The sequence below is a fragment of the Podarcis pityusensis genome, assembly GCF_964106645.2.
Source record: "Podarcis pityusensis genome assembly, chromosome: 12".
NCBI lineage: Eukaryota > Metazoa > Chordata > Lepidosauria > Squamata > Lacertidae > Podarcis > Podarcis pityusensis.
In genome coordinates, this window is record NC_138037.1 from 41450604 (window position 1) to 41471703 (window position 21100).

Genomic DNA, 21100 nt, shown 5'->3' on the forward strand with positions numbered 1-21100 from the left:
GGGTACTTACCGCATATTGCAACTAATACAGGTATTCCCTGGTCCAATTTGATGGCATCTACCTTCCGTTCAAATGGGGTGTGATGGGTATGTGGCAACTTGAGTGCATTTGCTGTGGGGGCATGCCGTATTCGATGAATTAATATTCAGTGAGATTGGCTCTACTAACTTCCTTATTCGGGCTGTGCCAGTTAGGGTACAGATTTTGTGTCTAAATGACTGGCCACAACATACTCCAAACAGTTCTTTAAGATCCACAAAGAATTCCCTTTTCATTATTCTGCGAAAGTGACACTTTCATACTGAAAGGGTTTCCCAACTTCGTGCTTAATAGCACCTCATGGGGGTGAGGGCAGGGAATTTAAAACCCATCTCCCAGTGCCATGGCTAGGAGCTCCAGGTGTGTTTAACCAAAACGAACAAAGATGTTGGGACATCCAGTCACAGACTAGTGTTGCTTCTCGTTTGGCATTTATGTGGAGTGGATACGGAGTTTTAATTCGCTTTATATATCTAAACAATTCAGATTAAAGTTTTCATAATGGAGGTGCATTCACACATTAGTTGTGACATGGAGTCTGACCCAGAATATCTGTGGAAGAATTCTGTGGAGCTTTAAAACTTGCAGTCCTACCAGCGCAGTTGCTACACTAAAATAGAACAATGCAGCCTCTTATCATTATTACACACCTAAAGCATTACCTCTGGTCTAGGTACACTGGATAATATAATTAGTTATTGTTCAAAATTACATACCATAATTAAGAGGCCACACTGTGGGTGTGCTTTTCTAGGTTGTACAAAAAGGACAGGGAGAGGTAGTAGCTGATGAGAGGAGATTCACGGATGGTATTTTGCTCCTTGACAGTCCCATACTCAACAGAGCTCATCTTCTTGTTGTTCTTCAAAAAGCTTTGCTGATTCTGTGTGTGTGACTCACTGCCAATGTGTTTACCTGAGAATAAGCACTTTCTGTTTATACATGTGTGGGTTATTTATCCCCATGTCACTGGAAAATCAAGGCACATTGACCTGCACTCAGAATGTTTGTTGAAGGAAGACCTTTGTGTAAATCTGGTAGTTGGGGCAAGTCATGGGTCTTGTTTACTGGCGTTTAAAGTGTCACTGATACAGTAGCTGTCTGCATTAACACCTCGCTTACATGAATTGAGCAGTTTCCCTGAGTTTCTGCACAATCCCGTATGCCTACACAATTCAAAAAATTTGCAGTAAGCATACCAGCTTGGTTTGGGCTAGACTATCAGTAGGGCTTGTTCCTAGCAAACTGTTTTTTCATGCTGGAAAAATAATAGTGCGAAACCAAATCGTACGTGTGACATTTCTAAACTACAAAGGGAATTACATTTTATCGCCAAACTTGCTAGGTGCTTGGAGGTGGAGTGCTTAGCAGTTAAATAAAATGACTTAAAAGAAAGAAAGAAAAATGCAGTATTTGAAAAGTGATAACCCTGCGTACTGATGTGAGACACATGGATCCCCCTTGCATTGCTGAGCTGTATATAATTTGTCAATCAAGGAAAACTCTTGGTGCGTTTGGTGAAGTGGGAGGTGGCCTATGAAAGCTTTCGCTTTTGTTCATTTTGTAAAGTTGTCACCAGGCTCTTGGTTTTTATTGCGATACGCAGCGTGAAAATAAGGCAAAGTGTGAGTATTTGGCACACGTCCTAAGTTGTCACTATTAACTTTATCTTTGCTTGCTTTGAAAGCTTGTTTGTTTGCTTCTTATGACAGTACTTTTGTATTCCAGCTATTCTGCAGACAGATAGGAAGGGAAGTATTTCTAAGGTAATCTGAGAGGAAATAAGTATGATAATAGATTTTGTTTCATTAGGGTGAAAAAGTAAAAGACGATGCTTGAAAACTTTGATGTGCATGATTAATAGAAGCAGTGCTATTAAAGTCTACCACACCCACAGGAATATTGGATCCTATTATGCTATGATTATAATACATTAATTTGGCATACACTCTTTACTGGAAAAGTGTAGCTTGCTTCTCGGTGGTGTTTTCTTTAAGCTGGCTGAGAAAATACAGGTAGCCAGTTCTGAAATGATGGGCTAGATTAACAAGTGGAATCTGCTGTTAACCACAGTGGGGGTTGTTCAAAATAAATTTAAAATAGGTCTGTGGGAAGCACGAGAGCCTCTGCAGAGCTAAAGGATTTATATAGATTTTAAACCAATTGTGGTTTTAAAAGCAGCACAGTATTTTTATAGCAGGCAGGCATGGCTACTTTAGACTGCAGCTGTCCGTACCATTACTGAAGCTGGTGCGATACCGCCTCATTCCTTCACAATATACATTTTTGCTTTAAACAGCATATTCCTCATTAGATGTCTAAAGCAGATGCCCTGAGCTACTGGTGTAAAAACTCCTTGAAGAGTTTCTCATATGCATTATGTTTGACTCCAGAGACAGTATGAGTGTTGATTTGTTGTCTTGTCTAAAGTAAGTTCCTTGTGGAGTTTGATGGGTTTTATCAATTTACCCGGTACAATGTAATGCATAATTACCTCTCTGGTGTTTACTAATGTTAATTGTTAACAGTGAAATCTGATAAGAGTGGGAGATCTGATAAGCAAACTACAGTGCCTATGCCTTTCTTAAGGATGGAGTTCAATACTCCTCAAATTCATGCATGCTCTGCTGTTCCCCTGCTGAAGAGAGAGGCGTAGTGGTCATATTAACAAGTTTGCAGGAATTAGGAGTACAATATAGATTATAGAACTTAATTATTTTGATGCTTAGCTTTTATTTTCCTCCACTCCAACCCCCAGCGAACACAAAGAAGACGATCTTCCTTCCTGTGATAGAAAATAGAAAACCACTTTGAGTGGTTTACTTCTTAATTGTTTAAGCAAGAAATTAAGAATAAAAAGGTCCTTTAAAACAGTGTTTGGGGAAAGTGTTCAGGTCTACTCTTGAATGTTGAAAATTTAACTTAAGCAGGTTTTTATTACAGATCACAGTACTGATTATATCAGCTCCCCACCCCCACCCCTGATATTGGCTATTTAAAGTACTTTGCAACTGAGACAGTTGATCTGTTCTGCTTAAAAACTAACGAGCATTTACATACAAGTTGGTTATGTGCTTCTATGTTAAAATTGTTGTTATTATATGTTGATATTAAGTAGCATGAATTACTGGGCAAGCAATATTCCGTATTGTTTTCTGTTTTGCTGTTTCCCACACAAGCCCTCTTAACTTCTGAATAATAATAATAATAATAATAATAATAATGCTGCAATAAAATAATCAAATATTGAAAACTTCCCTTACTTCTGGTACATGCACTTGATGAAAGCTGAACAGTCTTTCATGTACTTTGTGGTGGTCCATCTTTCTTCTTTACATCTCCCTTCTTTCCACACTACTGTTATGTAGCTATATTTAGGGGTCCCAAAACCACAACAGCACTGACACCTGAAAACTGGGTCTGGTAACTGGCATCTTGCCAATGGCTCTCAGGCAAGCTTTGAGGCCCCAGCACCTCTCACTTAAGTGCTGCATGAAAGGAAAGGCAACAAACTGAAAGCAGCAACAAGAACAACCTCTGTGCTGGTGTCCCTGACTGGCAACCCTTGGATTAGAGGGAAGCAATGTTTTTGGGCCGGTGGGCACATTTTGGACTTTGAGAGAGTGCTGAAGGCACCAGACACAAAATTCCTTGGAATAACACAAATTGGCTCGGGGGCTGGGCGGCCTGGTATAACACAGAATTGAGAGAGTAGAGTCGTACCTTGGTTTTTGAACAGCTTAGTTCTCGAACGTTTTGGCTCCCGAACGCCACAAACCCGGAAGTGAGTGTTCCGGTTTTGCAAACGTTTTTTGGAAGCCGAACGTCCGCCGCGGCTTCCGATTGAGTGCAGAAAGCTCTTGCAGCCAATTGGAATCTGTGCATTGGTTTTCAGACGTTTTTGGATTCCGTTCAAAAACCAAGGTACGACTGTACAGTCATAGTGAAGCTTTCCCCATAATTGTATTTCCATACTAGATAAGGCTTAACTGATTTCTGCCTTCCATAGGCCCAAGAACCTTGTTTTCCCCCCCAATATCAACCCTAAAGCAAAGCCTAGGCTGCCATCCTGTACCCACTTAATAGATTAAAAGGTAAAGGGACCCCTGACCATTAGGTCCAGTCGCGGACGACTCTGGGATTGCGGTGCTCATCTTGCTTTATTGGCCGAGGGAGCCAGCATACAGCTTCCAGGTCATGTGGTCAGCATGACTAAGCCGCTTCTGGCGAACCAGAGCAGCACAGAAACGCCATTTACCTTCCTGCCAGAGCGGTACCTATTTATCTACTTGCATTTTGACATGCTTTTGAACTGCTAGGCTGGCAGGAGCTGGAACCAAGCAACAGGAGCTCACCCCATTGCGGAGATTCGAACCGCCGACCTTCTGATCAGCAAGCCCTAGGCTCTGTGGTTTAACCCACATCACTACCTCCATCCCATACTTAATAAATTAAGCCCTATTAAACCCAAGGAGATGTACTTCTGATGGTTTCTAAGGGGGAAAACAGTGACAAACTATAGAGATCCCAAGGACAATAAGACAAGAGCAGGAAAATTGCAGTAAACGGGAGGGATTCCTCTTGCCTCATGGCCAAAGAACTCATTAATCAGTCACACCTCTGCTTTGGTCTTTGGCCAAAAACATTGACAGGTGGGAGCAGTATGGCTGTCTCATTTCCTAGATCTCGCTTAGAAGGCTACCTCCACATTTGGCATCATAACTTTCTAAGAGGCCTAGAGACCTACTTTAAAAGCTCACAGCCTAGGGGCACCAACGAAAGCCTTTGTGGGTTCCATGGTTCCCCAGGGGCACCAGGTTGGCAACTCACGATCTAATCTGGTTCCCAGGAAATTTGGTTGCCTCACGTTTTCAACGCCCAAATTCAAACCGCACCCTGAGACCATGCAGCCCAACCTGGATTTTTTACTTCAAGTCTGCAATCCAATGTGCACATGCAGGAGTAAAAGTCCCTTTCAACTCAGTAGGACCTACTTCCGAGTAAGCTCGCCTGGGGATTGTGCTGCGTATTATCTTAGCGTCATGTGGGCATCTCACAAAGTGTAAACCTCACGCTCAGCAGACTGTATTGGAGCTGTGCCATGTTTTTCGGATAGCTTTTTACCTGGCGACATAGGGAATAACATAGCCACATTTTTCATACTATCTCTTGCAATAAAAGCATGTGTATATTTGCAGTTCTTCCTGTGCTCAGTGAGCATCATTTCAACCTTTCAACGCACATTTTTTAATTTTGTTTTCTACCTGCCTGTTATTTTTATGATTTATCCATTTGCTAAGGGACACCAGGTGAAATGTGGAATAAGGCAAAACACCGATGTGTTTGTAAACTTGTAGGGGAAGTTAGAATCTGAAATAGATGGGAGAGGTCGGCAAATCCACCACCGCATCTTTCACAAGAAGCCTCACTGATCTTTGAGGCCTGTGAGCTTCTTTGGGTCTGGGAAATGGGGAGAGAAACCAAGTGTCCCTCTCTTCCCACCCCACCCCACTTTGGTGTGTGTGTGTAGCTCTGCTGCTTCAGTGGTCAAGGAGAGGGAGTTTCTTGCTGCGGATGCTTGTGGGAAGCAGGAATTCATAGCTCTGCTCAGGGTGAGAGCCTGTCTGGGTTGGAGTATCGCTAAGTTGCTCAAAAGCCACAGAGTGAGAGTCTCTTGGCACAAGAGCAGGAGTCAGCAAACTTTTTCAGCAGGGGGCCGGTCCACTGTCCCTCAGACCTGGTGGAGGGCTGGACTAGATTTTGAAAAAAATATATGAACGAATTCCTATGCCCCACAAATAACCCAGAGATACATTTTAAATAAAAGCACACATTCTACTCATGTAAAAACACACTAATTCCCGGACCGTCCACGGGCCAGATTTAGAAGGCGATTGGGCCGAATCCGGCCCCCAGGCCTTTGTTTGACTACCCATGCACAAGAGTGTGAGAGACAAAGAGGGAGGGAGGGGGCTGCTATAAGTGGGGGGGGGAAAATGGGGGGGGGGAGACTGTTTTCAAGACCACTGGTTGGTTATTTAATCAGTTACAGTGGTACCTCGGGTTAAGTACTTAATTTGTTCCGGAGGTCCGTACTTAACCTAAAACTGTTCTTAACCTAAAGCACCACTTTAGCTAATGGGGCCTCCTGCTGCCGCCGCGCCGCCGGAGCACGATTTCTGTTCTCATCCTGAATCAAAGTTCTTAACCCGAGGTACTATTTCTGGGTTAGCGGACCCTGAAGCGTATGTAACCCGAGGTACCACTGTATTTAATAGGTTTGAATGTCTTGCATATGTTTTACATAGTTAAATTGAAAATTTTTAATTTTTGCCATTGCAGTTATTCTTGTTTACCAAACAACAGAATTGTTAATTTGTTGCCTATTGGACCTGTTTATGTGATTTTTTTTATTGTTGTTTTTCCTATGTTTATTTTTATTACTTTGTCCCTTGTTGTGGGATTGAAAATATTCAACAGAACAACAAGCTAGAAATGCTGTTTAAAAAATGTGGGAAATTATTCCATTGCTGTTTCAAGAGTTGGCTTTGCATGTTGATGCAAACTTGATAACTTATGGAATGTATGCTATAATTGTGGATTTCTTAAAAAAAAAAATTGTAAGGTGAAGCACTGTTGCTTATATATTAAATAAGCTTCTGGAATTGAATAGGACAAGCTGAGGAATTAGGGGCCCCTTGTGGAATAGAACTGCTTGATTTTATTTTCTATTTCAAAGCCAATACTAAATGGATTAATTTCTCCCGAACCATTTTTACCAGGGCTTGCTTCTAAATTGAAGTGATTATTGCTGGACTAAGTAGAGGGTTCAGTACACTCTTGAGAATAACTTAGCCATCCTTCTGACCTCACCCAGAAAAAAGGCTGTGTATTTTGTAAGCCTTTAAGTATGATGTAGAAATTGAACTATTTTATTTTTTTAAAACCGCTGTGCCATTGAATTGGCCTTTTCACAAAAGTATTTTGCTTTTTAATCTGTTTGCACCTCAAAAAGCATGCTGCTTATAACCAAAGGAAAAATATTCTCAATTACAGTTCAATTTGTGTGAGTGCTATTGCACATAATAATGTAATGCTAGTATTTATATAGCACTCTGACTACATTGTCAAACTGCTTTGCATAGCTTAGCTTGGTAATCCCTACAACAGCCTAAAAAGGTAGGCCAGTATCAGTGGTGATGATGATGATGAATTAAATTTATAATTAATCAAAAGATCTCAGGGCCGTTCACATATCACTGTTTAGCTTTCTCTCTTCTTTGCTCTGGCCCATAATGGCTTGTCTTAGACCATCCGTTAAATTCATTGCTGAGGTGACATTTGAATTGTGTGCTTTGGCTCTTAGTCTATGCTCTTAACAGCCAAACTAATTTGCTTTCTAGTCTTCAGCTGCTGCCTTGTGAATATCAAGCTGCTCTCAAGTAATTGCTCAATTGTGTGTGCGCTTTTTTTTTTTTTAATGTTCTAATATATTTATACCCTGCCACATAACCCAAGTGGTCCTCTAAGGGCAGTAGTAATTCAGTAACACGTACGACTAACCACGAAAAAACACAGGCGCATAGCAGATTCACATGCGCTCCCGAGTGCTTTATCTGCCAAGGGGAAACCAGCTGGTATTAGTACCAATAATTCCTTATAATAGATGAGCCTTGTGTAATATCCAGTTTCGTTCCCTCTCCATCTTCACTTCAATCCCTAAACCCTTTGTAGACACTATATAAAGAAATTACAGGCATTGTTATGGCAGAGTAGAGAACTGATTATTCTACTGCAGTAATAAGACAGACGAGGGCTCGCTGTATTATAATCATGTATCTTAATTTCTGGAAATATTTGGCTGTCGTGCGCCAAACATGGAACGTGTAAGTGTGAGAGAGATGTGGTCTAGTGTGCACAACAACTGCTTGAAAATAGCTTAGATCTTATTTCAGTGCTTGTTTATAGAGTTGAAGTCCACGCCCTTCATTGTCTTTTAATTTACTTTTAATCGGTTTGCTCTTTCCACAAAGGGAAGTGTGGTCTCTGACTCAGCAGAGGTTTGAGAGAAAGGCAAAGGAACAGATTTTTAGTGATCGCACCCCCACCCCACCCCCAAAAGCCCCCTGTACCACCTACTGGAGGGTCCTCTAACCTCAGAGCAGTTTTTTTTTAGGGTGGGAATAGGGAACTGTAGTGGGAAGAAGGAAAATCTCCTCCTCCCCCTCCTACCTATGGGAGCATCCATTCGATTTCCATTACACTACAGTATAGACAATTCTGTATCCAGTCAAGGTTGTCTTCTCTTTTACATTGATTGATAATTCAGAGAGGTTTCTTTACAGTGCAAACATATACTTTCTCCCACCTCCATTCTCCCTTCCATTGTATTGCCAGGAAACTCAGAATTCGGAAGTATTTACTCTTTATAATGTCTTGGCTGTATCAATATTTTTCGAAAGCCATTGTAGTCTAAATAATGCTTTAAGATAGTGCAAATATACAAATATATGGTCCATTTTATAGCTCAGATAACTATAATAGCAGATTCAATCTGTCATGCCTCCCTTTGCATTTGCAACCCGGCGAGTGTGTGGTGCAATATGGTATATCCATTTACCTGTCTTCTCTGCTTCATCTTGAAGCATTTTAGCTGCTAAAACATTAATTGGCTATTAGTTCCCATCAGAAATCTAGCTGCACACTCATGCTATTTTCAGTGTGTGTGTGTGAGAGAGAGAAGTTTGCTCCTTGATTAACACAGAGGGGTCACTTCACTGACCTTGTGCTCTCAATGTCTGGTAAAATAAGCCCAGAAGTTGTTCCTCTACAGGCATCCTCAAACTCGGCCCTCCAGATGTTTTGGGACTACAACTCCCATCATGCCTAGCTAACAGGACCAGTGGTCAGGGGTGATGGGAGTTGTAGTCCCAAAACATCTGGAGGGCCAAGTTTGAGGCTGCCTGCTGTATAGGCATCGGGATATCATTCCTTTCTGATGTCTTAAAATCAGCCTAGAACAAATTTCTGTCGAGTGGGTGGACAACTACTGTATATTTGACTAATTTTAATAATAGCTTAAGACCTACTTCCACTCTACGTTAAAGTCAGAAAATAGAAAGCCTCTTCCCCCAATCTTTGTCACCTCCCCCATGCTTCTTCAAGACATTTCTTCCCTAGACAATTCATCAATTTCAATTTGGCACTGAAGAACAGCATGGATCTGTGTGTAATGGAAGTGGACAAACATTGCTCTATTCCGTGTTTTGCTTGTCGCTTGATTGATTGGCATGTTTCTCCTGGGCTGCCGGAGCACAGCAGTCTAAAGGTGTTTGGGTGTTGTTTTTCCAAGAGAGTTTTTTTTGGGGGGGCAAAAGGTTGCCCCCTTGATTTTCTACACTTAGCCTAAAATTAAGACCGATCAAAAAGAACAAAATCCTATCAGTGTTTAATTACTGTTTTCAAGCAAGGTGTTTTGCAATTAATGGCCATAAGGCATCATTTTGACCCATCAAGGCTGGTCAAGTTCTTTATCGTAACTCCATGAGGTTTTGGCTGTGAAACACTGTAGAATCAAAACAGACATAAAACACACAACGATGAAAAAGCTGTCAAATTGTGGCTCAGAGCTTGCCAGTGCAAAACCTGTTGTGGAAGAAGAGTTAGAAGAAGAACAACTGGAAACTGGTTCCTCCTCCTCACATATGTACAGGAATAGGCTTCATGCCAGCTCAGATTTGGTGATTTGTGAAATCTAAGGTGGGAGGTAGACAGCAAAACCTCTCATAGGCACCTCTCTGTTGTTCCTAAACCCAGGTCTGCTGAAAGTCTGCCCGTACATCTCAAACAAGTGTCAGCTTTCAAGTCTGTGATCCTTGGAGATAGGGAAGGCAACCATCCCGGTACCTCCATCATGTCTAGATCCAAACCTCCTGAGAACCTTTCCCTGAACTGTTTTTGATTTTAAGGGCTTCTTTTGTGGTTTGATTTTAAATGCTCTTAGCTACGTCCAAAGGCTGTTTTCAACTGAAGAGCAGAATAAGATTACAATACAGTGGTACCTTGGTTTGCATACATTTTGGATTATAAACACATCAAATCCGGAAGTGCGTGTCCCGGTTTGCAACCTTTTTTTGGATTACAACCCATTTTTTTGGGATTACGAACAATTTTTGGGGGGGGGAGACCCCATTGGCGAAAGCGTGCCTTGGGTTACAACCTGTTTTGGTTTACAAACGGACCTCCGGAACGGATTATGGTTGTAAACCAGGGTACCACTGTACAATCAGGAATATCTGTATTTGTACTCGGGGAGGGGGCCATCCATCTTGTCAAGGTTTTCTGCCCTCCAATGATAGTCATGTTGCAAGTTGCATAGAAGATGCAAATCCTAGGGATGGTTTCTCGTATGTGCTCACAGAAGTTAACAGTGAATGTGGTTTGGCCAAAAATAACATGAAAAATATTGCATAAATATGTAGTTCACTTTTATCAAGGCCACAGAGCCATCCCTCTCTTTCAGGAATGGTAATGATCCAGAATAAAGCACATGACATTCATGCTCAGGTGTTATTTCTACCTAATATGCACTAAGTGGTTGTTTGTCATAGCTAAACACAGGTTCATATATATTGTGCCTTGAATATGATTCTTCATACAAAGGCAAGGTGTAAATGCCAGAATAAATAAATCTGAAATATTCCCCCCTCCCCCACAAAAACTCACAAGCTCTATAGAGAATATTTGACAGCTGCCGTAAAGTACAATGAACGTTAGCTTTCTTTTTTTGGCTTTAATACTTTAGTTTTCTCTAAGTTGGCCATGTGTTTGACAGCTTGATAGAAATGTGATAGTATGGCACATTCAGCTTAACTTGAGTGTAATGACTGAAGCTCCTAAAGGTATAATTTTGTATTCATGTGTCTACATAATCTCATGTGAAATGGATTATCTGCATGGATTTACCAGAATATCTGTAATGCCTCACCTACGGTGTCATTTTAATGTGTCTGCTACAGATAGCCTGGTGACACTCAGTGGAAATACTATTGCTTTTTTCAATAAAGCAGCTATTTCATTAAAGGGTGAGCAGCCTTTGGCCCGAGTACCACGGGCAGGCTAATTCCATGCAGGTGCTGGGGGTGGGGAATGGGGGGGGGGGAGAGAGGGGCAGAGAGAGAAAGTGGGGTTCTCCTCCCACTTTTGGCTTCAGCCTTGGAAATCTCCAACATGTGGCCCCCAATTCTGTAGCCCGCAACAGGAAAAAAGTTTCCTCACCTATGCTATCAAAGGGTTTGTAACAAAAAAAGTTAAATGCCTTGGTAGCTTTTAATGTGAATATTAGTGGTTCTACATGGTATGCCCATATATACATATCCCTATTCCATTCTTTTCATTTTTAAGTTTTAAGTCATAAATTTTATGTGGACGAAGACTCTTGCTCATTGCTCATTTTGATGAGAAATAGTTTGTTTGTTTTTTGTAATTCTTTCAGCATGCAGAGTACTTTTAATGCCCTGCTACATAGATAGCCCATACTCCCATTTGCAACTGAAGAACTTTCATCAAAATATACCTGCTAAATGTGTAGATGATTATGGATTTGAACTCTGATTTCTCAGTTTCTTTTTGTTGTCTGATTTGATTTTAACGTTCTGTGGAGAGGAAATATAGTATTCCAAATGTGGATATTCATTTGGTATTGTTATAATTCTATGCTTGTAAAATCAAATTAAAAATATTACTATATATCTATATCATCTATATCTATATCTATATCTATATTCCTTTTTATGGCCACTGTGGATCCATTTGGAAATGGAACAGGCATGCACAGTCGACTCTGATTTGGATGTGAGAGATTATTGCAGTAACATTATCCAGTTGGGGATGCTTTGCTTTTGGCAACTAGAAACTGTCTAAAACAGGTCCACAGAAAAGTGACAGCATGGGGGGGTAGCCAAGTTCCCTTGTGCATTAAGAGTCCTTGTTGACAACCCCAGCTTTCATGTAGCTGCACTGGATTGGTATTAATGAATCGCAAATACTTGTTCCACACTGTAGTTCCATCGGGAGATAGTTCCCTAATTCAGTTTGAGGCAATGGTAGTAGTATTCAGCAGCATCCCATTTACACGATTCCTTGGACTGTTGGCTAAGGGTACTCAAGAGAGCTGTTTCTCAATAAGTTTACACAGCTAGCCCTGGTGTCTGTCAAGGCTGATCGTGCAAGTAAAGTAATGTTTACAGCCCATTACATCTCCAGTAACTTCAGAGAGTATATAGATCTGGAACAAGACGCAGAGAAATAATTAACGGAGAGATGCGGAGTATCATGAGTCTTTAGGGTACATGGGAAAAGGACTGTTGATGTTCCAAGCTTGATTTCACTGTGAAGTTTTCAAGAGAGGGAAGGCTATTGAAAGTAAAGTACAGTGGATACTCGGGTTGCGATTATGATCCATGTGGGAGGCACGTTTGCAACCCGCAGTGCCGTGTCCGCGCATGCGTGGATTGCGATTTGGCGCTTCTGCGCATGCGCAAAGCGTAATTTAGTGCTTCTGCGCATGCGTGAGTGCCAAAACTCGGAAGTAATCCGTTCCGGTACTTCCGGGTTCAGTTCGGTGCGCAACCCGAAAACACGCAACGTGAAGCGTCGGCAACCCAAGGTGTGACTGTATCTTAGCTGTTGTGTTCCATTTCAAAAATGTATGTTCAGCCTGTAAGTTGGCTTCTGCCTTGCAGCTCTCCTCATACTTCCTCTATAAAGTACTCTTGGTCCATAGTCAAGTCTGAAGAACTCCCTGGTCATGAATGGGGTAATTGTGTCCCTGAAAGACCAGGTGCGCAGCCTGGGAGTCATTGTGGACTCACAGCTGTCCATGGAGGCGCAGGTCAATTCTGTGTCCAGGGCAGCTGTCTACCAGCTCCATCTGGGATGCAGGCTAAGATCCTACCTGCCCTGAGACTGTCTTGCCAGAGTGCACATGCTCTAGTTAACTCCGACTTGGACTACTGTAATGCGCTCTACATGAGGCTACCTTTGAAGGTGACCCAGAAACTACAACTAATCCAGAATGCGGCAGCTAGACTGGTGACTGGGAGTGGCTGCTGAGACCACATAACACCGGTCCTGAAAGACCTACATTGGCTCCCAGTACGTTTCCGAGCACAATTCAAAGTGGTGGTGCTGACCTTTAAAGCCCTAAATGGCCTCAGCCCAGTATACCTGAAGGAGTGTCTCCACCCCCATCATTCAGCCTGGACACTGAGGTCCAGCTCCGAGGGCCTTCTGGGGGTTCCCTCACTGCGAGAAGCAAAGCTACAGGAAACCAGGCAGAGAGCCTTCTCGGTAGTGGCGCCCGCCTGTGTGGAACGCCCTCCCATCAGATGTCAAGGATATAAACAACTATCTGACTTTTAGAAGACATCTGAAGGCAGCCCTGTTTAGGGAAGTTTTTAATGTTTGATGTTTTATTGTATTTTTAATACTTTGTTGGAAGCCGCCCAGAGTGGCTGGAGAAACCCAGCCAGATGGGCTGGGTATAAATCAATGATTTTGATGATGAAGGTGCATGAAGCACCAATCTTGCTTTGTTTGGTCAGTGCTTACACAGAAACCCCATGCATGCCTCGTAGAGTTCCGTCATGCTACATAGGAAATAAATGCAACCAATCAACAATTTGTTGTTGTTACTTGACCTCTGTCTTTCTTTGCCAATGACAAGGGATGGCAGTGTATTTATGTGATGGGAGGAAATCCAGAATGTGAAGCTTCTCCCATCATTATTACATCCCACTGATGGAAAAAGCTTCACTCGCTAATTTACCGCTTCAAATGCCTAAAAATTTCTCAGCTTGCGTCTTAATTCAGTGAACCCATTAGCATGGATTCTGATTTTAAGCCTATCCTGAGGAGCGGGTGTATTTAATTTTTTAAAAATTGTTTACTCGTTAATTTATTTGGTACATATGTGAAAGGCCATTCATAAATTCAGTAGCAACAACGATAACTTTCTAGGATAGTATGTATTCAGCGAAAACAAAATTACCAAGCCTCCTATTTGCTCCTTAGGTAGTGTTTTAATTTCTTAAGAGGTTTAGGATCTGGCAGTTAGTAGGTTTGGGTTTTTTGTTTGTTTTCTTCACTGTTCTGTTATTTATTGGCTTGGGAAAAATCACGTTGGGTGTTCATTTTTGTTCTCTTGGGGAAAATAGAGAAGTTTTGTTGTTTTATATTATCTGTTCACATAGAAAGTAACAGTTCTCCATCCAATAAAGCAAAACTTCTGAAAATTGTATGTTTTACTGATGGTGCGTGCTGCTGAATACTTAAATCACTTGTCCCTGTGCCTTTTACTTACTTTGAAGGAGGAACCATGAGCGTGGGGGGGGGGCAGCTGCCTCCCCCAAATTAAATCAATAAATAAGAATACTTAACTAACAGCTTGGTTCTGCCCCCCACCAACATAAATCCTGACTACGCCCATGGGAGCAGCAATATTTCCCTGCTCTTCCATCCTCAACATCACCACAGCTGAAATCTGCTTAGATGAAATCTTCCCTCAAGCCGTGCCCTACACTGTTGTCAGTGCCTCTATTACAGCCTTAATTTTATATCCCGCATCCTTTGTGGAAATGGAACTGTTTTCCTTAAATATTAGAGGCAAATCTCGGTAAAGGTCTCCTTTCCCCCTTGTGACTTCACAGTGCTGGCCCCAAGGGTGACAACATCTATGAATGGAGATCGACTATCTTAGGACCTCCGGGCTCAGTATACGAAGGCGGAGTTTTCTTCCTCGATATCACATTTACACCAGAATACCCTTTCAAGCCTCCAAAGGTAAGAAATGTGATGCACGGTTAATGTTTGCTTCCAGTGTGCGATGCTCCCACTTGTTGGTCCACGGTAAACAGGTATTCCGAGGCATACCCATAATATCTCTGGGAATCAGAGGGCATTCTGGGAAAGTGAGTGAGTGGCCGAAGGCCACCTCTTTCCTTACAATACACCTAAACAAAAAATGTGGCATACGGGCTCACATGACTGGAGGGGGTCCCATAAGAGTTTGCGGTGGCCACAGGTGCTGTCTTCGGGAAAGCAGGTATGTAGTAATAATAATAAGAAGAAGAAGAAATAATTTATTTTTTATTTATTTATACCCCTGTTGGGTGGCTCCCAACAGAATATTTAAAATATAATCAAACATCAAACATTAAAAACTTCCCTAAACAGGGCTGCCTTCAGATGTCTTCTAAAAGTCTGATAGTTTATTTCCTTGACATCTGATGGGAACCCTAGAGGGCGGGCACCACTACCAAGAAGGCCCTCTGTCTGGTTCCCTGTAACCTCACTTCTCACAGGGAGGGAACCGCCAGAAGGCCCTTGGAGTTGGACCTCAGTGTCCGGGCTGAATGATGGGGGTGGAGACGCTCCTTCAGGCATACTGGACCGAGGCTGTTTAGGGCTTTAAAGGTCAGCACCAACACTTTGAATTGTGCTCGGAAACGTACTGGGAGCCAATGTAGGTCTTTCAATACAGGTGTAATGTGGTCTCGGCGGCCACTCCCAGTCACCAGTCTAGCTGCCGCCTTCTGGATTAGTTGTAGTTTCTGGGTCACCTTCAAAGGTAGCCCCATAGAGGGCATTGCAGTAGTCCAAGCCGGAGATAACTAGAGCATGCACCACTCTGGCAAGACAGTCTGCTGGCAGGTAGGGTCTCAGCCTGCATACCAGATGGAGCTGGTAGACAGCTGCCCTGAACACAGAATTGACCTGCGCCTCCATGGACAGCTGTGAGTCCACAGTGACTCCCAGGCTGCATGCCTGGTCCTTCAGGGGCACAGTTGCCCCATTCAGGATCAGGGAATCCCCCACACCCACCCGCCCCCTGTCCCCCCAAAACAGTACTTCTGTCTTGTCAGGATTCAACCTCAATCTGTTAGCCGCCATCCACCCTCCACCCTCCTCCATACACTCACACAGGACCATTGTACCCTTCGCCTGCCATATCGAACAAAGTAGGACCGCAACGGCATGAAGGTGTTTTGAGATATTAGATTACCCATGAAGTGCCATTTTGTTTTGTGTTTTCTTACTTTTTGCTTCAACAGCAAAGATGGATTTAGCCTTGTATAACTACAAAGCACTTCGCTACCCTCAAATTCCGGTATTTTTCCATTTATTATTTCCGTTGTGGCTTAATTTATAGTCTCTGCTGTCTTATTCACATATTTCACATTTTGGAAGACATCTTTTCTATAATTCCAGTAGGTTTGGCAAGCAAAGATCCAGTTCCATAGTTCAAGTCAGACAAAAACTGCTTATATGTTACTTACAAACAGCAATAACTTGTTGCTGTTGACTACTTTTGTAATCTTTCTATTCAGTTTGCGCCTTTAAATCATGTTCATTGATATTTCACAAAAATTATTTTTACAATTTTTATTTTTTTAAAAAAAATCCCTTTCAAATGCTCTGAACTCTTGTTTTTCATTTTATTTTTAAACTGTTGTTTACAATAGTACTATAAAAAGCATTTAAACAGTGCGCTTCATCTATTAGGATCCCAAGCTTCTTCAAAAACTCTGAAATAGCTGCGCTTTAAAACGATGTATCTTGTTAATTGCCTTTGAAAATGCAGTTGCCTGGTCAATAAAACACAGCACTCGATAAATAATTTACTCAGTTAAGAAAGACCTAATTTAGCAAAAGGCTTTTAAATTTTTAGTTAATCCTAATTTTATTAATGTTTCTGGTGTCCTCATTGTATAACAAAATACTGGATTATAATCTTTGCTGTATTCTCCCCCCGACCCCAATTCTAAATCGGGATTCTTAAATTCTCACACAAATATCTTCTGCTGCGTGAGATGGGAGGTATTCCACGTGTGACATTGAAATCGTATTCTGTGTAGATTTTTCCTTGGCCTTCTGCAACCTTCCAGGGATGTTACCATACTTCAGAAAACAAGGTTGGATCTAGACACATTAAAAAAGTGATTCAGTTAAACACGTTGTAAACTTCATATAGGGAAATCCCGTTGGCAAAAGACAAGACTCCACAGCGCCATCAGGTGTCACCGTGTTATAATTCATATAAAGTGTTTTTCCTTTACTAATCTAGCTGAGTCTCAAGACAGAAATAAGTAAATTTTGAATGAATGGTTTAATCACCCCTGCTTAAGCCTTGTATCTTCTGACTCTAATCCAAATGAATGGACCCTGGGTGGATCTAAACACAGGGGGGAAACACTATACATAAGTAAGAAATTAGATGGTTTTATTTTTGATAATAATTTTAATTAGTTTTCAGTTACAATAATCCAGTCATAGCCTCATTATAACAATGCCAAATTATAATACTGTTACTAATACCAATCATTCAGGTGCCAAATTATAGAATTTAGGTGGCCCCCCCGCGTATTAGAATTGATGGTTTGATGATTTACTTTATTTCTTCTTTCTAAAATCTTACTAATTTCAGTTACACTCCAGTCAAAATAACAATCCCTTAAACAACAACTGCAATTTTAACGACTTTCATTCGTATTGACACATTAAATGATTTATAAGTCTACAGGCAAAGCATTCAAACTATATCCTTGTTCTTTCTGTGTGTGGCTAGAAATTAGATTGTTTTAACAAAAGAAAAAATCTCTATGGAAAACGGCGCTTTAAAATTTCCTGCTCTCTGGCGCCATCTGGTGTTGCATGTGTATAGTGCATTCAAATCCCTGTTACTTTAGTAATGTAGCTGATTCCCCTGTCCTGCTACATCTCTGGGTCAACCAGCAACCATTTTCCTTAAAGGGGGGTCAGACATTTCTGTATTGTGGCCTACGCTGGCCTTGTGCGGGCTACAGAATATGCTTGTGAAAGACACTGTGTGTTTTCTATGCGAACACTGAGAAGGTGAGACCAAATCAGTGTTTAACTATCATGGCAATAAATGAGAAGTTGCTCTGGTGGGTCAAATTTTTAAAGCAGAATAATTTTTATTTATATCAGCCACTAGCAATAAAATAAAACGTACTGAAGATAGAGGTAAAAACTTAACTCCTAGGACAGGGGTCAGCAAACTTTTTCAGCATGGGGCCAGTCCACTATCCCTCAAACCTCAGGCCGGACTATATTTTGAAGAAAAATATGATTGAATTCCTATGCCCCACAGATAATCCAGAGATGCATTTTAAATAAAAGGACACATTCTACTCACGTAAAAACACACTGATTCCCGGACCGTCCACGGGCCAGATTTAGAAGGCGATTGGGCCAGATCCGGCCCCCGGGCCTTAGTTTGCCTACCCATGCTCTAGGAAATACATTTTGTGGGTTTACATCAATAATCAAATAATATAAGGTAAAGGTAAAGGTACCCCTGCCCGTACGGGCCAGTCGTGTCCGACTCTAGGGTTGTGCGCCCATCTCACTTAAGAGGCCGGGGGCCAGCGCTGTCTGAAGACACTTCCGGGTCACGTGGCATCTGGCGAGCCAGCGCAGCACACGGAAACGCCGTTTACCTTCCCGCTAGTAAGCGGTCCCTATTTATCTACTTGCACCTGGGGGTGCTTTCGAACTGCTAGGTTGGCAGGCGCTGGGACCGAGCAAAGGGAGCGCACCCCGCCGCGGGGATTCGAACCGCCGACCTGATGATCGGCAAGTCCTAGGCGCTGAGGTTTTACCCACAGCCCCACCCGCATCCCTAATCAAATAATATATCTTATTCTAATCGCCCCTGCTAAAAATCTTGCAGTTTTTGCTGTCACCTGATAATCTTGATCTGCTAGAAGGAAGGACACAGTAGCAATGTTGAGTAACCTGGCATGGACAATAGTAGAGGGGTAATAACCTCACTCCTCAAATCTTTAGAAAGAGTGCAAACCAGAAGCACATGAGCCACTGACTCAATACTGTCATCTCCACATGGAAATAACCATTTCCCCAGCGGAATTTTTTTGAAAGCAACCCTCAAGTACAGCCGAAGTCATTACATTCCATCTTGCGAGAGTGAAAGCGCGTCTGCATTTTGGAATGCTCAAATTTTGCAAAGAGGGTGTGCCAAAGTGTCAAAAGGACTAGGTGGAAAATAATCATACAATGGACAAAATTTTCTTATCGTGGCCGGATAACCTGCATTCAGTTAACATAGGCTGGATCCAACCCATATTACTTAATTACTTAATCCTGAATAACAGCTTTGCTGCCTCACCTCCAGGGCCAGTGCAGCCATTAGGCAGGGGGGGATGTTGGCACCTCAGGTGACAGACGTCTCTGGGATGGCACACCACCACTGGAGCCAATTTTGGGTGAGATCTTGCCCTCTCTCCTGAAATTCTTTGCCAGTGGTGGAGGGGGAGTGGCAAGCAGTGAAATGGGATGTGCCGCCCCTGCTCACCTCTGCAGACAGGTAAACTACCTTCTTAGAATTGTAGAGATGGAAGGGACCATGAGGGGTCATCTTCTCCAACCCCCCCCCCCCCCCGCAATGCAGAAATCTTTTGCCCAAAGTGGGGCTCGAACCCTCAGCCCTGAGGTTAAGAGACGCATGCTTTACTGACTGAGCTATCCCAACAGGAGAGGAGAGATATTGGAGGTATGTTCTGAGTGCTGGGAGATCTCGACAGAGTTGAGCTATTCTATTCTTGGACCCAATACATCCAGAATCAAAGTTAGCCTGGAGACTGGACCATGATAGAAACTTTCTGGATATCTGACAACTTCATTGTGGCGCATAAAAATACTTTTGTGCAGTTAATGCAGTTTCTGGGAGACTTATTCCAGACGACGTCATCCAGTTTAGTTTCATGCTACATGTATTGCACATTACCCCCAAGCATATGTTTGAGTAGACTACTCCAGGCATCTGTGCAAGCAAGCGCTTAAGGCTTTAAGGAAACCCAAATTGTGTTACAGGCATACACATGTAACAGTATACACACACCCTCCACACAGACGGTCGTACGCGTTTTTTACAGGGGCTTTTTCTTTGGGGGTGGGGATGCAGAAGTAGGAAAGACGTGAGTGCTTTAATCTCACTCCACAAAAACTCAAGGCTTTTTCCACTGTGGAGTTTGAAACGTGTGTTTGGAGTTACATAACACTTCTCCACTTATTGCAAACCAGGCATCATACATGCAGTTAGTGGAGGGGAGAGGAAACAAACAAGCTTTTTACTACCCACCCAATTCTGCTTCTCATACTACCGTATTGGCACGAATATAAGCCACACTCCCCCCCCCCCAATTCTGACCGTGAAAAGTTAAAGTGCAGCTTACATTCACAACCTTATGGGCAGCAAGGCAGCCCGGCTCTCCCCCCCCCCCCCCCGAAGTTGTACAGGTATTGTCTTTTTTTCTTTCCCCCCTTCAATTTTAAAGGTGCAGCTTATTTGCAGGGGTGGCTTATATTCGAGCCAATACGGTACCTTTCTTCTTCCCTCCACCTTTGCAGCAGCTGGTGTGACTGGCAGGGATCCCAGATTCAGCAGATCACAATCATCTTAAGACAGGAATCTGCTGAGTGCTCCAAATTCAATGCAGCCTGTCATATATAGATACAGATACAGATGTATACTTTTAGGCATGTGTATTTGTGTGACTGATCCCATCACCTCCTGGCAAATAGAAGAGGAAGAAATGGAGGCAGTGAGAGATTTTACTTTCTTGGGCTCCATGATCACTGCAGATGGTGACAGCACCCACGAAATTAAAAGACGCCTGCTTCTTGGGAGAAAAGCAATGACAAACCTAGACAGCATCTTAAAAAGCAGAGACATCACCTTGCCAACAAAGGTCCGTATAGTTAGAGCTATGGTTTTCCCAGTAGTGATGTATGGAAGTGAGAGCTGGACCATAAAGAAGGCTGATCGCCGAAGAATTGATGCTTTTGAATTATGGTGCTGGAGGAGACTCTTGAGAGTCCCATGGACTGCAAGAAGATCAAACGCATCCATTCTTAAGGAAATCAGCCCTGAGTGCTCACTGGAAGGACAGATCGTGAAGCTGAGGCTCCAATACTTTGGCCACCTCATGAGAAGAGAAGACTTCCTGGAAAAGACCC

At 42.5% G+C, this 21100-nt stretch overlaps 1 protein-coding gene across 1 annotated transcript in view; it reads left to right on the forward strand.

The window, feature by feature from the left end:
* UBE2E1 (ubiquitin conjugating enzyme E2 E1) overlaps positions 1-21100 on the forward strand; it is a 57850-nt gene that overhangs the window by 30568 nt on the left and 6182 nt on the right. The window contains exon 4 of the mRNA XM_080975107.1: positions 14749-14881. Within this exon, the coding sequence (XP_080831233.1) occupies positions 14749-14881 (133 nt within the window). The remainder of the gene's footprint in view (positions 1-14748; positions 14882-21100) is intronic.